Source organism: Etheostoma spectabile, chromosome 22 (genome assembly GCF_008692095.1).
Source record: "Etheostoma spectabile isolate EspeVRDwgs_2016 chromosome 22, UIUC_Espe_1.0, whole genome shotgun sequence".
Taxonomy (NCBI): domain Eukaryota; kingdom Metazoa; phylum Chordata; class Actinopteri; order Perciformes; family Percidae; genus Etheostoma; species Etheostoma spectabile.
This window is the reverse complement of record NC_045754.1, coordinates 7,044,216-7,058,714: the sequence shown is the minus strand read 5'-3', so window position 1 is coordinate 7,058,714 and position 14,499 is coordinate 7,044,216. Positions and strand designations below refer to the sequence as shown.

Below are 14,499 nucleotides of genomic sequence, written 5' to 3'. Positions count from 1 at the left end.
GAGCTTTCGTTTTCTCAAAGGCAGAGCAGGAAACACAGGGCTCAGTTTACACCGATCGCCATTTCTAGCCACTAGGGGACCATAGGCAGGCTAGGGGAACTCATATTAATGTTGAAAAACCTCCTAAAGTGAAATCTTCATGCCATGGGACCTTTAAATGAAATTAAAATTATTGCAATAAAACAGCATAATACAAAAAAAAATCAAAGAAATAAAAGTGCAGTGCATGCAGGCATTGCAAAAGCTTAGAAAGGCATGAAACATGAACCAGCAAACGGTGGTGGTCGTGGGGCGTGGGGGACACCTTTGACACCATGATGCTAGTGTGTTTTCTTTGGTTTGTCTGTGTATTTATATGTGTATATTTTTCTATACAAGGCCATGTTGGGTAAACTGCCGGCATATTTATGCAATCTCCTCAAGCTGAACTCCAGCCATTTTCATTTCCGTTCCACCAGGTGGCGCTCTTACCAGGTTCCAAGGGTGTTCACTGAGCTGGGGAAGAAAGCCTTCTCTTACTTCGCTCCATGGTCTTGGAATAATTTGCAAACCTTGCTCCATCTAAATGATCCAGTCCCATTAAATGAGTTTAAGGACATGTTAAAATGTCATGTAATTCAAAAATGTAACTGCCACATGTGACCTGTCCTTTCCTCTATGTATTATTTTGAATATGCTGTATTTTTGTTTGTATTGTAATCTGGTGTGCCGTCTTTGCCAGGTCTCCCTCAAAAAAGAGATTTCAATCTCAAGGGACTTCCTGGTTAAATAAAGGTTATATAAAAATAAAAAAAATATGTCTTGATGTTTTTGTGCAGTGTGCCGCTGATGCCAATCAGCTAACACAAGTGCTCAACCTGAACTAATGCCACGTTCCAAACATAATTTTTAGGTTACGACTTTAAGTCATGACTCACGACTAGGTAGCGTTCCAGGCAAAGTCAAGAGAAACCCTTCTAGCCAGCATTAGCATTAGCTCTAATCCCTAATCCTAACCCCCCTAACCCCTTAACCCTAACCCTATATTTTGGGCTTCATTTAATAAACATAACCTGCAGTAGTACACAATCATATGTGTATTTTTTTTATTACAATGTGCAGAATTATTATACATTGCCTATTTATGTATTTTTATTTCTATTTCTCACTGTTAATTACCGGCATCTGTACAGCATCAACAGGGGTTGTCATTGTTGTTTATGTGTGTGTGACGCCAAACTGTAACTGGGAGTACGATCTGGTACGAGTAGTAAGTTATGGGTTTGATTGCCTTTCCAAGGCACTTTCACTGGTAGAAGGTTATGAAAACACAAGTTACGGGTTGCCCTGAATGCAGCAGAACACTATGCTTCATAATATTGGCTTAGTTAGTTAGTTACATGGTAGTAAAAAGAAATAATAGGGCAAGGTTGCATTTCAAAATAGGCCTGAAGTCAAAGTCCAGAAAAGAGAGAGTTGACGTATCCAAATCTATCAGAGGATGTTCTTATAATTGATCAGTTTCTATCAATGTGTTTCCGTCCTTCCAACTGTTATGCATATGCAATATGAACATTTCTGCGTAAGAAACCTTCAGAAAGGTTCAATGAAAACATCAAATCTGTGTGGAGCGATAAGGAGACTGTAACCTACCTCAAATTAATACATGAAACAAACAAAAAATTACATCTTTCCATCACATTTTCCACACTGTTTACCAAATTTTAATGACATTTTTTTTCTAAGCAAGCATGTGTACCCACACACAAACAGTGTATAGACATTTAAATAATAAATTGGTGTTGGCAGCTTTTATAGACAACTGTTGAGATGTCAAACATGATTGGAGATTGTTAAGATCAGCTGTTGTGCGCCTTCACTGTGCAGAACTTGATTGAACATTCAGACATGCTGGAGGCTTTTGAAGCTATTATAAATATACTTTTATTTCCTCAAATCTACCTTGAAGTGCTCTGACTGGCTCCCTGACCCGTCAGCTGTGATTTCGATTTAGACAGTACAATGGCTCAGCTCACAGCATGGCTGAGAATGGTCTCTAATCTCTGCTTTGAGCCCAGTTCAATCTAGCAAATTCCTGATTCATAAGAAATTACATTTGTACAGAGGCCGCAAATATATTTCTACATCACTCATCTGAATTAAGGGCTTTGCACAAGTCCGTAAAAATTGTTATGCACAGAAACCTTTCAAAACCTTGCAAAAATTCCTAATACAAGTGTGGATGATTATGTGTTTGCATTCTATTAACGCATCATTTTTTTAAAGTCAAAGCCTGAGAGCAACTGACTTATACATATAGTTCTTTAAGAGGAGATTTTAGCCAGTCAGCCTGGTCTTTTAAGTTTTCCAATCTTTAAAACTGAATGACCTGTTTTTTGCTCTGATGTATTTTTAGGGAGGCTAAAACTAAACTAAAGTTGTGTTGTGTTTTTAACAAAGGAATGTTAGCTCTCTTTGGAACAAACTCTTTGCAGTGTATCACACCTGTCTGATGGCGTGCAGCAGACTTCCATAGGAGTAGAGGATGACGCCAAACGGCAGGACCAGGCAGAAGGTGAATAGGCAGACGATGTAGGAGATATTGTTTGCCGTCTGGGTCTTCCAGTCCACTGAGCAGGTGGTGCCTGGGCCCTCGGGCCCGTATCTGCTCCAGCCCAGTAGCGGAGGTACAGTCCAGGCCACAGAGTAGAGCCAGGAGAAGCAGATCCCTCCCAGCGCTGGGCCGAAGTCTCTGTTGTTGGCTATAGTGGGCTTCATCATGGTGAAGTAACGCTCGTAGGACAGGACGGCCAGGGAGATCAGGGAGACGATGCCTGAGCAAGGGGAAGTATAGACAAAGTGGTCAGTAAAATACTGTGGCATAAATGTGGCAAGACACATGAAGGAGCTTTTAAGTTATGTTTTCAGTATCAGCTCTTGTCTCTGTACATTTATGAGTTTATTTATATAACTCATGCAGATGTGTGTTTGCCTCAACTTGTAGCAAGTCAAACAAATTTGTATCTTTGAATTATGATATATAATATCTCTTTTTTTGGTGCATGTAATAGGTAGACAATGTGAAAATGCCCAAAGTCCATCCCAAAGGGACTTACCATCTCCTACAGAAAACACTGTTCATGAACTGCTAAAAAAACAGCTCTGTTGTAGTCCAGCCTTTACTTCCGTGACAAACACACGTTATGTGGCACGCCCTCAAACCAAGCTAGTTAGAGCGGAGGCCTGAGGAGTTCAGATAGTTGTATTGCCATTTCTAGGAGACAGTTTAGAATTAAAGGTTACGTATGAATGACTAATTCGTTTGAAACGTCTTGCTCCAGCAAAACTGGTTTGGCTTTTTTGGGGGGGGGGGTTCACAACAGCATGCTTGTCGGGGCCCGCCCTGCTCTGCTTCTGACTGGCTAGTAGTCTTTATCTAGGTACTTTGCGACTCCAAACAAAGATGGAACAAAAGTGAGATGCCTATTTGTCTTTTTGAAAACATCCTGCAACTATGATTATTTTCGTCATTCATTTATTAAACTGCAAATTATTTTCTTGATTAGTCAATGAATCCTTTGGTTTGTAGTCACCAGAAAACTATTAAAAAAATAAAAATAATGCCGTAACAATATCCTAAAGCTTAAAGTCATAAAACATATCCTCTGTTTAACAGTCCAAAATCAATTTACTCTAATTAAGTTAAGCTAAACAGCAAATTCTCACATTTAAGAACCTTTGCCCAGGCACTTGGATTAGGCAATGGTTAGAGTTAGGGTTAAGGTTAGAGTTAGGTGCCTTGAAGTCAATGGTCGCAGCGCTGCCTCAAAGTCAACGTTGGGGGCTTAATACACCATCAAGCTAAAATTACGTAGTAATTAATCAATGATCAATATTGTTGTTGTAGCTCTAATAAAATGTGAAACTATAAAGTGCACATTTTATATAAAATATAGGTGGCTCTAATCCGTTCACACTGAAACAAACATGCACAGAAAGAATGATTTGCATTAGAGCGGAGGCAGGCAGCCTTACAGCCTTGCTCTACATGTTAAATCCATTCAGCTATTTTATTAGAGTGGATTGTTGCTAAAGTAACCAAGTCTTAAATCAGAGCTAATCAGCACATACGGGTATAATTGCTGGTTCCAAGGGCACTTTACTACACTGAGTCTCCCCAATCATAGTGCCTCTGTGCACAGTAAGGGATTGTGATTGGCTGACACCGTGGCATGTTTGGTGCAGATAGGAGGCTGGGGTCGTTGAGAACAACAACAAAAAAAGATTGAGAATCTTGAAAATAATGGGAACGATTGTGTTTGCAGATGGATGAAGAGGGATTAAGAGTTATTACTGATGCTCTTGGGTTAGATAAAGCACACAGGCTCCACAAGTCTCCCCTCATGGGTCAAACAGATCCTTCATTTACATAATAAAATAAAAAGTTGAAATAGTAAAAGATGAAATCACATAGGATTTTTTTATTGAAATATTAAACTAAAAGAAATATGTAGGAATAATAAGACACACAAGCCCATCAATGAGTAGGTTTACATGCACACCAATATTCCACTATTATTCAGAATATGATAATATTCCGAATTTGACACAGGTCATGTAAATAGCATTTCCGGGTTAGATATTCCAAATAACGCCTTTTTCTGAATATAGCATTTTCCGATTAATATGTGGGATATTCAAGTATTATTCTAGTTTTAGAGGCATTCCTTGAACATGTACAATATACAGCATCTTAATCTGGCATTTACCCCAGTTTATGGCCTCTTTCCTGTTTACAACTTATGGTCAACTCTGTACTATGCTATGGTTGCTATACAGTGGGGTTTGAAAGTTTGGGCACCCCAGGTAAAAAAAATTGTATTAATGTGCATAAAGAAGCCAAGAAAAGATGGAGAAATCTCCAAAAAGCATCAAATGACAGATTAGACATTCGTATGTCACAAAAAGTTAGATTTTATTTCCATCATTTACACTTTCAAAATAACAGAAGAAAAAAAAAGGCGTCTGCAAAGGTTTGGGCACCCTGCAGAGTTTCTAGAGTTTCTTGTTCTCAATCATCGTCTGGAAAGACCAGGTGATGTCAATCTTAAGGTTTTAAATGCCCAGACTCCTCTGCCCTTGCCCCAACAATCAGCACCATGGCTTCTTCTCAGCAGTTGTCTAGAAAACTGAAACTGAAAATAGTTGACGCTCACAAAGCAGGAGAAGGCTATAAGAAGATAGCAAAGCGTTTTCAGATACCAATACCCTCTGTTTGGAATGTAATTAAGAAATGGCAGTCATAAGGAACAGTGGAAGTTAAAGCAAGATCTGGAAGGCCAAGAAAAATATCAGACAGAACAGCTTGCAGGATTGTGAGAAAAGCAAGTAAAAAATCCACGTTTGACTGCACGATCCATCCAGAAAGACCTGGCAGACACTGGAGTTGTGGTACACCATTCCACTATAAAGAGATACTCGTACAAATATGGTCTTCATGGAAGAGTCATCAGAAGAAAACCTCTTCTACGTTCTCACCTCAAAAATCAGCGTTTGAGTTTGCAAATGAACATATAGACAAGCCTGATGCATTGTGGAAACATGTTCTGTGGATTGATGAGGTTAAAATATAACTTTTTGGCTGGAATGACCAAAAGGTACGTTTAGAGAAGAAAGGGCACAGAATTTAATGAAAAGAACCTCTGTCCAACTGTCATGCATTGGGGGTTGTATTGCAGCCAGTGGCACAGGGAACATTTCACGAGTAGAAGGAAAAATGGATTCAATAAAATTTAAGCAAATTTTGGACGCTAACTTGATGCCATCTGTGAAAAAGCTGAAGTTAAAGAGAGGATGGCTTCAACAAATGGATAATGATCCTAAACACACCTCAAAATCCTAGGTCGATTACATCAAGAGGCTTAAACTGAAGGTTTTGCCATGGCCTTCACAATCTCCCGACCTCAACATAATTGAAAATCTATGGATAGATATGGATGGATTTTTATTCTACTGATTGATTGAATTTTGTAAACGTTTATCTCTTTTCTTTCGTGGTGGTGTGCACGTAATAGGAAGCATCTAAACAGAGGTACGGAAGTTGGGTTTAGGAAATGAAAAACGGGGAAAGGACACATCACACACCGGGACACGATCCCCGGCCTCTGGGGTTACGTGCAACAACAACGGGACGGTTGTGTTTAGGAAAAGAAAAATGGGGAAATTACTTGCCACATGGGTGAGACAATCCCCTGTCTCCGGGGTGAAAGACCTGTTTTGTTTGACCCATCCACCCCACATTCATACTACTCGCTACCGTAGTCTGCTCACCAACACAAAACCTCCCTGGACATAAACGTGTCTGTGTACATTAATCAATAGATTAAATAGCGTGACCATTTCATCATAGAGGATTTATCACGGCCCTCTTAGATAAGCAGTCAGCAACTTGGTAAAGAAAGCCTGTCAGTGTCTCTATCCCTTCAGAGGCCTAACCCTAACCATTCAGACTTGCCTTAACTGAATTTTAGGCTTTGTTTTAGCAAATATCTAGAAAAATACTCCATATAGCTGCTGTAAATGGAAAAGATATCCCCCCTACACCCCTGAATGTTCACGTCAGCAGAACCATCACAGACTCTCAGTTCTACAAGACATTTACAGCAGAAGGGGCATAGGAAGGGTTGAGGGGATCATAACAAAACCTCCATAACCCCAACTATAGACATGTTATGGAATTATCTGACAGATTATCTAATAACTTGTTTGACTAAAAGCAATTTATCAATGACCGACATGGTTCATACAAGGACTGATATCAAATCTGTGTTGAGATTACAATATAATTATATAATCATAGATAAGTAATTTTGTATCTCCTGCCTAGTTTAATGGATTATTTTATCGGACTGCCACCTTAGCACAAGAAATATTTCTCCTAACAGCGACCACTATTCCATTAATTTCCTGTGAACACAGCCCACTTTGATTCTCCATCATGCATTTAACTTTTTTTTTTTTTACCTGAGGTTGGATTCTTCTTCACCCAGCTCCGGAGTGGTGCGGAATAGATTCATGGTAAAGTAAATGACCCAATGTATTCCGTCGGAGTCAGCACTGGAGCTAATCATCTTTCATTGTCTCACTCTTTTTATTTGTCTCTCTATAGTATTATATAAATTGTAAAGAAAAGTGGAATCTACCTTTGACGGTATGCGCTCTCTCTCTCTCTTTCGCTCTCTCAAAATCTGTATTCTTCCTCTCCCTTCCTGCGTTACTTTCTTTCTCACCTCAGCCTCTCTCTTTGCTTCCCTCAGTTACACTTTCTTGTTTTAGATCCAACTGACGGTAAAGCTAAGTATCACCAATATGCAGCACACTCAGCACAACTTCCAGCAGGCGAGGTGTCTAACATGCACTTACTGCAAGGAACTGCAGGAATAATCTAGCGTATTTTGCAGTAATCTGATATCTTAACCATCATGCATATAAGTGGATGTAGGCCATTAGTGAAACCTGATTTCCCCAGCTATCCTGGAGAGAGATGATCTTTCAGGTTCTAATTGACTTTTTACACATGTGCATAGCAAGTCAAGTCAAACTTTTGTTTTGTGAAACACATATTCAGTTCTATTCTTTGTGGTATTAAACGGTATTTAAAATTCTTAAATTTGCTGTAGGTAGGATTGTGAAGATCCAGAATTTAGCCAAATAATTTGAACATCGACAACTTCTCAGTCCCTCCCCCCCTTTCTGCTAAAACCCGATCCCAAACACTTCCTAAGCCTCTCCCCCCACAAGGGAGAATGAATCCCTGTGCATGAGCAGTGATTGACATGCAGTTAGACACCCCCCTGACCCTGATTGGTGCATCTGATCAGGGAGCGGTGGATTTTTGCAAACCACACTACAGACTGTAAGTGGCGCAGAGGAGCCTGATTTTTCTTTTATTTTCTTTTTTAATTAACTTCTTCATGTAGTTCTGCTCAAACATTGGGTCATTTTCAGCAAATAAGACAGAAAGTTAGTATTTTAAGTTTTACATTGCACCTTTACACTAAACTTAGTGAACCCTGCAGAAACCCTTAATAGATCATTTCAGTTGTCACAAAGGTCTTGACTGAGTCAAAATGGCCGGCCACTAAACAAGAGACATGTACTTTTTGCACTTCACTGCCTTTCTCATTTTTGCACTTATCAACAGATCCATCAACAAAAGAACACTGGGAATCCATTGGCATGTGACACATTTGCTTGGCTGTAACACAGATATAAAGCACTTAACACAAAGCTACTGCAGCTGAATACAAACTCTAAAGAGGCAATGCAATTCAAGCAAAATCTGCTCAGGCAGCAATTTGTTTTCTTCCAGTACATACACAATTTACACTTGAACTCTGATCTTCAAATCTATTCTGAATGTGAAAGGATCAATAAAGTAACTCCCTTTCACTAAAGCTCATACTTTCCACTTTACTCAGGCAGTTTAAGTAGATATTATAAAGATATTCAGATTGCAAGACATAAAACGAAGAGAAGAATCAAATCAATGTCAATAATCATTAATATTGTAGTGGCTTAATTGTATCATGTAATAATTATCATTTATTCTTCTTGAGTAACAATTACACATGTACACTACACTTGTTTCGTTGCTTGCATGCTTTCCAACAGCCAGAGCAGTCTGCAATGTTAAATAACTTGAATTTAACTGAGGCATTTTCAACTTGGGCTGCATTCTGTCTTGTTTTTCCACAATCTGGTCAATACTGACCAAACTACTCACATGAATCTTTGATGCCCAGGTACCTATCTCTCCACTCCAAAGAGCCAATGAGCAGACCAGTCCAGGATTCAATCAATAAAGCATCTCATTCAGGTGTTTTTCAACTGTATGTTTCTAAACCTTTCGCCTGCAGTTTTGAATAAGTTTAGAATAATACAAACCCCAATTCCAATGAAGTTGGAACGTGTTCTGAAACATAAATAAAACCAAAATAAAATGATTTGCAAATCTTTTTAAACCTATATTTAATTGAATACACTACAAAGGGTAAATACCCAAATGGGTAACTTGCACATCTGTAAAGCCAACCATTAAGGCTAAAAGGTACATACAGGTTTTTGGAGCAATAAATGCTACCATCCAAGCAATGTCTTTTTCAGGGATGTACCTGTTAATTTCAGCAAGACATTAATAAGCCACATTTTGAACATGTTACAACAGCGTGGCTTTGTAGTAAAAGAGTGTGGGTACTAGACTGGCCTGCCTGCAGTCCAGACGTGTCTCCCATTGGAAATATTATCAGACACTGTTAAGCAACTGAAGTCGTACATCAAGCAAGAATAGGAAAGAATTCCACCAAGAAAAAGTGTTGTTAAAAGGAAAGGTGATGTAACCCAGTGGTAAACATGCCTCTGTTCCAGCTTTTTTGGAATGTGTTGCAGGCATTAAATTCAAAATGCAAACAAACAAACAAAGTTTATCAGTTTAAAATTTTTTTACAACATATCTTGTCTTTGTAGTGTATTCAATGGAATACAGGTTGAAAGGATTCGTAAATCATTGTATTCTGTTTTTATTTATGTGTTACACAACGTCTCTACTTCATTGGAATTGGGGTTTGTACATCACACTTTTCTAGTTAATTAAAGTCACTTTAGAGTGCAGAATAAAATCACAAAGGAAAGAAAGAAAAAGCTTGATGTTATTGGTTATTGCTGGCAACATTCATCATGAAAGTTCTCAGGTTGTAGATAAACTGCAAATAAGATATAAATTGTGCATGTCTCATAACTAATTAACTGTCAGTTTGTTGAAAGATATGCTTGTAGCACCCAGGATTGTATTGGAAAGCTGTTGACCCTGTCAGCCGCTGTGTAGTGGAGTTGTGGGGGAATTGAAACAGAAATGTTCAATATATTGGGAAAAAAGGGCAAGGCAGTTTTATTTATGAGACACAATTAATACACAGAGATGGATTTAAGGTGCTGATCACAAGAGTCTAGACAAGACTAGAGATCTTGAAAACATGATCTGAGGAAAAAAACCTTCAGAAAAACAACACCTACTGCACCTTACGGCAGGTACAGACTCCATAGCAAGATCTTACAGAAGGCTACACCACCTTTTGGAAATCCAGATTCCAGAGAGAAAACAGATTTTAGGAGCAACAACAACACTTCATTGCAAGTCCAGACTCCAGAGAAATAAAAACGAATTTAAGAGCAACAACACAATTAGTTATTAACCCAGAGAATACAAGAGATTTAAGAGCAGCAACACCACTTCAGAGAGAAGTTTAGAGATAGATGATGAGGACGTGAGTAAAAAAGAAAAGACTGTGTGATTGTACTTTAGCTTTATTTAAATAGTTGCATTTACTCATGCACTCAATGACATAGTCCCTTAAGTAGGCCAACGAGAAAAACGTCTTCAGTGAGAGCAGGAAAACACTGACAGGCACAGCAGGATCACCCCTGGATCCTTATCTCTCTGCTCTGGTTGTCTTCACGCAGCGACTACAAAATTAAGATCCTAGTTTCTGAGCAAAGGGGTGACATTACTCAAGACGTGGCAGTAATTAGAGTTTTTTTCCCGAAACAGAGTGGTTGCAGGTTTGATGCAAGCACTGGTGAAGAGCTCTGACAACAGTCCTGTGTGCACACATTTAACCACCAGACACAACCTCTAAGGATCAAGATAAGAGTCGAACAAGTGCCGATTTACTATATAACACAATCAGAAATGCTTTTTCCATGTTTTAATGTTTTTTTTAGTGTTCATCTCTTCTGCATCTATCAGCTTCCGCCAAAATGTGAAGTTAGCCCCCGGGACTAAATATGAATAATGACACATTAGGTTATCGTTTATTTATGTCTGCAGGAAAAACTGTATGATCCCTATCAGCAGTAACCAGCTCAATACCTTCAAAAGTTGATAGGATAGTGATTAAAATGAACTGCACAATGAACTTTGTCACCAGGAGTCTAATGTTTTGAGGGAGTTTTATGATGTCCGTTGCTGTGGGGGATGGAAGGTTATTTTCTTCATGCTTTTGCAAGGCCGCAAGGGAGCAACTCTTGCAGAACACATCTAAATTATTTGCTATTATACTCACTGTGGGAGCGCCCTGCTGCCACAGTCTTATTTAAAGATGAAGATAATCGTTTTGCATAAAAGTGCTGTGAGTGGTCAAATTGGAATAGACATTCTGGAGGCCAGATTTTCACATCTCTATTTGATTTTTTAAAGTTAATATGTTGAGAAAAGAAGGCAATTTACAACATACAGTATACTGGCTGGCTGGCTGGCAGTAGAAGTAACAACATCTTTTTCTTCAACAGTTAGAAGTGAAAACAAGAGAAAACAAATAAGATAAGATTGGACTATTCATTATATTACCCGAAAGAGTTGCCAAAGGAAATAAAAACAGCTGCTTACCTAAACATGAGTTAACGAACCCATACCATACGCAGCCTTCGCGTCCGATCAGCCAGCGTCCCTGGGTGCTGGCCGCGAAGCTGAACGGGGTGCCCAGCACGCTGACCAGCAGGTCGCTAGCAGAGATGCTCACCAGCAGGAGGTTTATGGGCGTTCGCAGAGCACGGTACCGGAAAAACAGCGCGAGCACCAGGAGGTTATTGAGGAACCCAAAGGTGCCGATGAAGCCGAGGCAAACTGCCACCACCAGGTGCCCTTTCGGGGTCAGGGACGTAGGAGGGAGAGAACCGGCCACCTCTTCGTATGGGTCCGTCGACGCCGTGCCACCGGCTACTCCACCAGGACAGTGCGCACAACTCAGGCTCACGTTGAAAACGATCATACCTGGCATAACCGCCAAGTTTGCACCTGCCCGAAGTTTGCACCACGGGACGGAACCATCCGGTCTCTGGGTGCTGTAGACTTTGTCAACCCATCTGGAGAAGCGATTACGCACGGGGAAGTCCAGCTTTTGCGCCGTGCGCTCACATGACAGCTTTAGTTAAAGGAAGAATTAAGTGTAATTGTAAATGCTGGGCTATCCAGTCCACGAGAGCTACTTGGCGAATAAATCAGGATTCAGAGAGCAGATGCTGGTCCGCACAGCACCGTGCGCTCCGGGTCCGGAGAGGTGTGCTCTTTTTCTTGCGCGGCCACCGGTTCAGCGTGCCGTGCGCCGGAGCTTTTATCACTCACAGCGCCTTTTTAAAGCGCTGGGGAACAAAACCCCTCAACAGTGCGTGTGTTTGTGTCTGTGTGTTTGTGCGTGTGAGTGAGAGAGAGAGAGAGAGAGAGAGAGAGAGAGAGAGAGAGAGAGAGAAAGAAACCGTCAAAGGAAGTTATGGAACCACTGCATAACAAGGTGACAGGTCCTGTCCTACAGACCAGATTCCACTTTCTTTACAATTATATAATACTGTATAGGAATATATAACTAGGCCATAATATTATGTAAAGTGTAATATATATAGTATGTATAAGTGTGTATATATATATATATATATATATATATATATATATATATATATATATATGAAGTCCACAGGTACAAAAAATTAGTTTTGCACCAAATGTATCGCAAGAAGTGTTGCAAAAGAGAGCACACTGCAGCGGCAGATTCGAGAGGTTGTAATCACTGAGTTGTGGTTGTAGGCCTACTGGAAAAGTGAAAGTGAAAAAAAAAGGACGAGTACAGATTTTTTTCTACAAGCTCTCAAATCATATTCTACAAGTGCTCACATGCATCTATGCACTCTGACATTTTGCACCATATTTACCTTCATACACGCCTTGCATACTTCTGCAGATAATGTGGACGTAATGTAATAAAGTAAAAGACACATGTCGCTCCCCCACTCTTTCCTTTATACATTTAGTTATTCTTTGAATTAAAATGTGACTTTGCCAAAACTTGCACTTTGCACCTCCAGGCAGAGATGAATTATAAATTAAAGAAGAAGTTATATTTAATAAAATATGCTTAATTAAAAATGTAGCATTGTTCAAAAAAGTTAGGACTCATTTCACAGAACTGTCTCTTTGAAGGGCCAAATATACCTGTCATTAAGAAAAGTCATTTTTATCTATGCATTATACATACTGGTGTGTACTCGGGGTTATTCAATATCATGAGCTTATTCTCTGATAATATTGCTTTGTACATGTTCTCGTACTTTATAATATCTTGCACTGCCAGAAATAGGAGTCCATTTCTGTCCCCTAAAGTACAATCTACACTACGGTATCCCCTAGGTATAATTATTGGATCTATGTGTACCCATTTAAGGGCTATAAAGGTACTTCATGATGAGTGTTCAGCGCAATAGGAGTAAACACCTGTTTGCTCCCTGTGCAATAACTCTGATTTATTTGCACATGTAATTTAGATTTTTTTTTTAGATTGCTTGTGAAGTGTTGTGAAAAATTGTGTTTTATGTATTGTATTCACAGGAAAGATTTGAGCATTTTGATTATTTGGAACATGTCTTTTAAACGACCTACAGTTTAAGAAAGCACATGCAAATAGACAAAACACAAGCAATTTAAGAAAACAACTTCAGTAATTTGAACACATGCGCAGTATTCAGCAAACGAGCTGCAAATACCCACAATACAACCAAATACATAAACAAGCTGCAAATACAGAAACGATGCAAAAAGAAAAGCACACAAACTCCGAAAAAAGAAGGGATGCAACTTACAACTTTCAGACAGGTTGCTCACGTCACATTTACGTCGTCAAACTCAGTTTGCAGCTGCGCAGTAACGGCAGCACTCACCGAAAAAAGTGCTTCTAATAGACTTCACTGGTCTCCGGGGAAAACAACATTGTCCATTTCTTTTACTGTCTATAGAGCTCAACAGTCCCGCCCACAACGGGTTCCGGAAGTAGAAATACAATGCTATTTATCCATTGACAATTGTAGTATAAGCCATAAAATCATAACTGTCGAGGGTAGACTTAAAACCAGCTACGACATAACTAAGCGGTTGCATGTGCTCACATAGATGCCAAAAGTTCATGGGGCACTAACCTTGTTTTGAGATAAATGACTTGTATTTGGATGTCTTGGATAAGTACTTCATTACCCACAATCCTGGACAGTTCCACAGGGATGCCCCTGATTGGTGAGGACCAATCAGTTGGTGTTGATGTCAGTTTAGCTAACAGCTAATTCAAATTAAATGTAAATGTGCTGTATTTATATAGCGCTTTCCAGTCTTAACAACTGCTCAAAGCGCTTTTACATCTACAGGATACATTCACCATTCACACACTGTGGCCGGGGCTGCCGTACAAGGTGCCACCTGCTCATCAGATAAACATTCATACACATTCACACTCCAATGCGCAGCACCGGGGGCAACTCGGGGTTCAGTGTCTTGCCCAAGGACACTTCGACAATGACTGCAGGGGCAGGGATCGAACCACCAACCTTCCAATTGGCAGGCAACCGCTCTACCACTGAGCCACAGCCGCTAGCTGACAGCTCGATTCAGACTAAAAGAACGTCAACTCAAATTAAAAACTGGGAAAA

At 39.7% G+C, this 14,499-nt stretch overlaps 1 protein-coding gene across 1 annotated transcript in view; it reads right to left on the bottom strand.

The window, feature by feature from the left end:
- Nucleotides 1–12,173, bottom strand: part of tmtopsb (teleost multiple tissue opsin b) — a 23,034-nt gene extending 10,861 nt beyond the window's left edge. Inside the window, exons 1-2 of the mRNA XM_032503443.1 lie at nt 11,423–12,173; nt 2,485–2,813 (exon numbers count right to left, since the gene is read on the bottom strand). Coding sequence (XP_032359334.1) covers nt 2,485–2,813; nt 11,423–11,813 — 720 coding nt within the window. The 5' untranslated portion in view covers nt 11,814–12,173. The remainder of the gene's footprint in view (nt 1–2,484; nt 2,814–11,422) is intronic.
- Nucleotides 12,174–14,499: the final 2,326 nt, after the last annotated feature.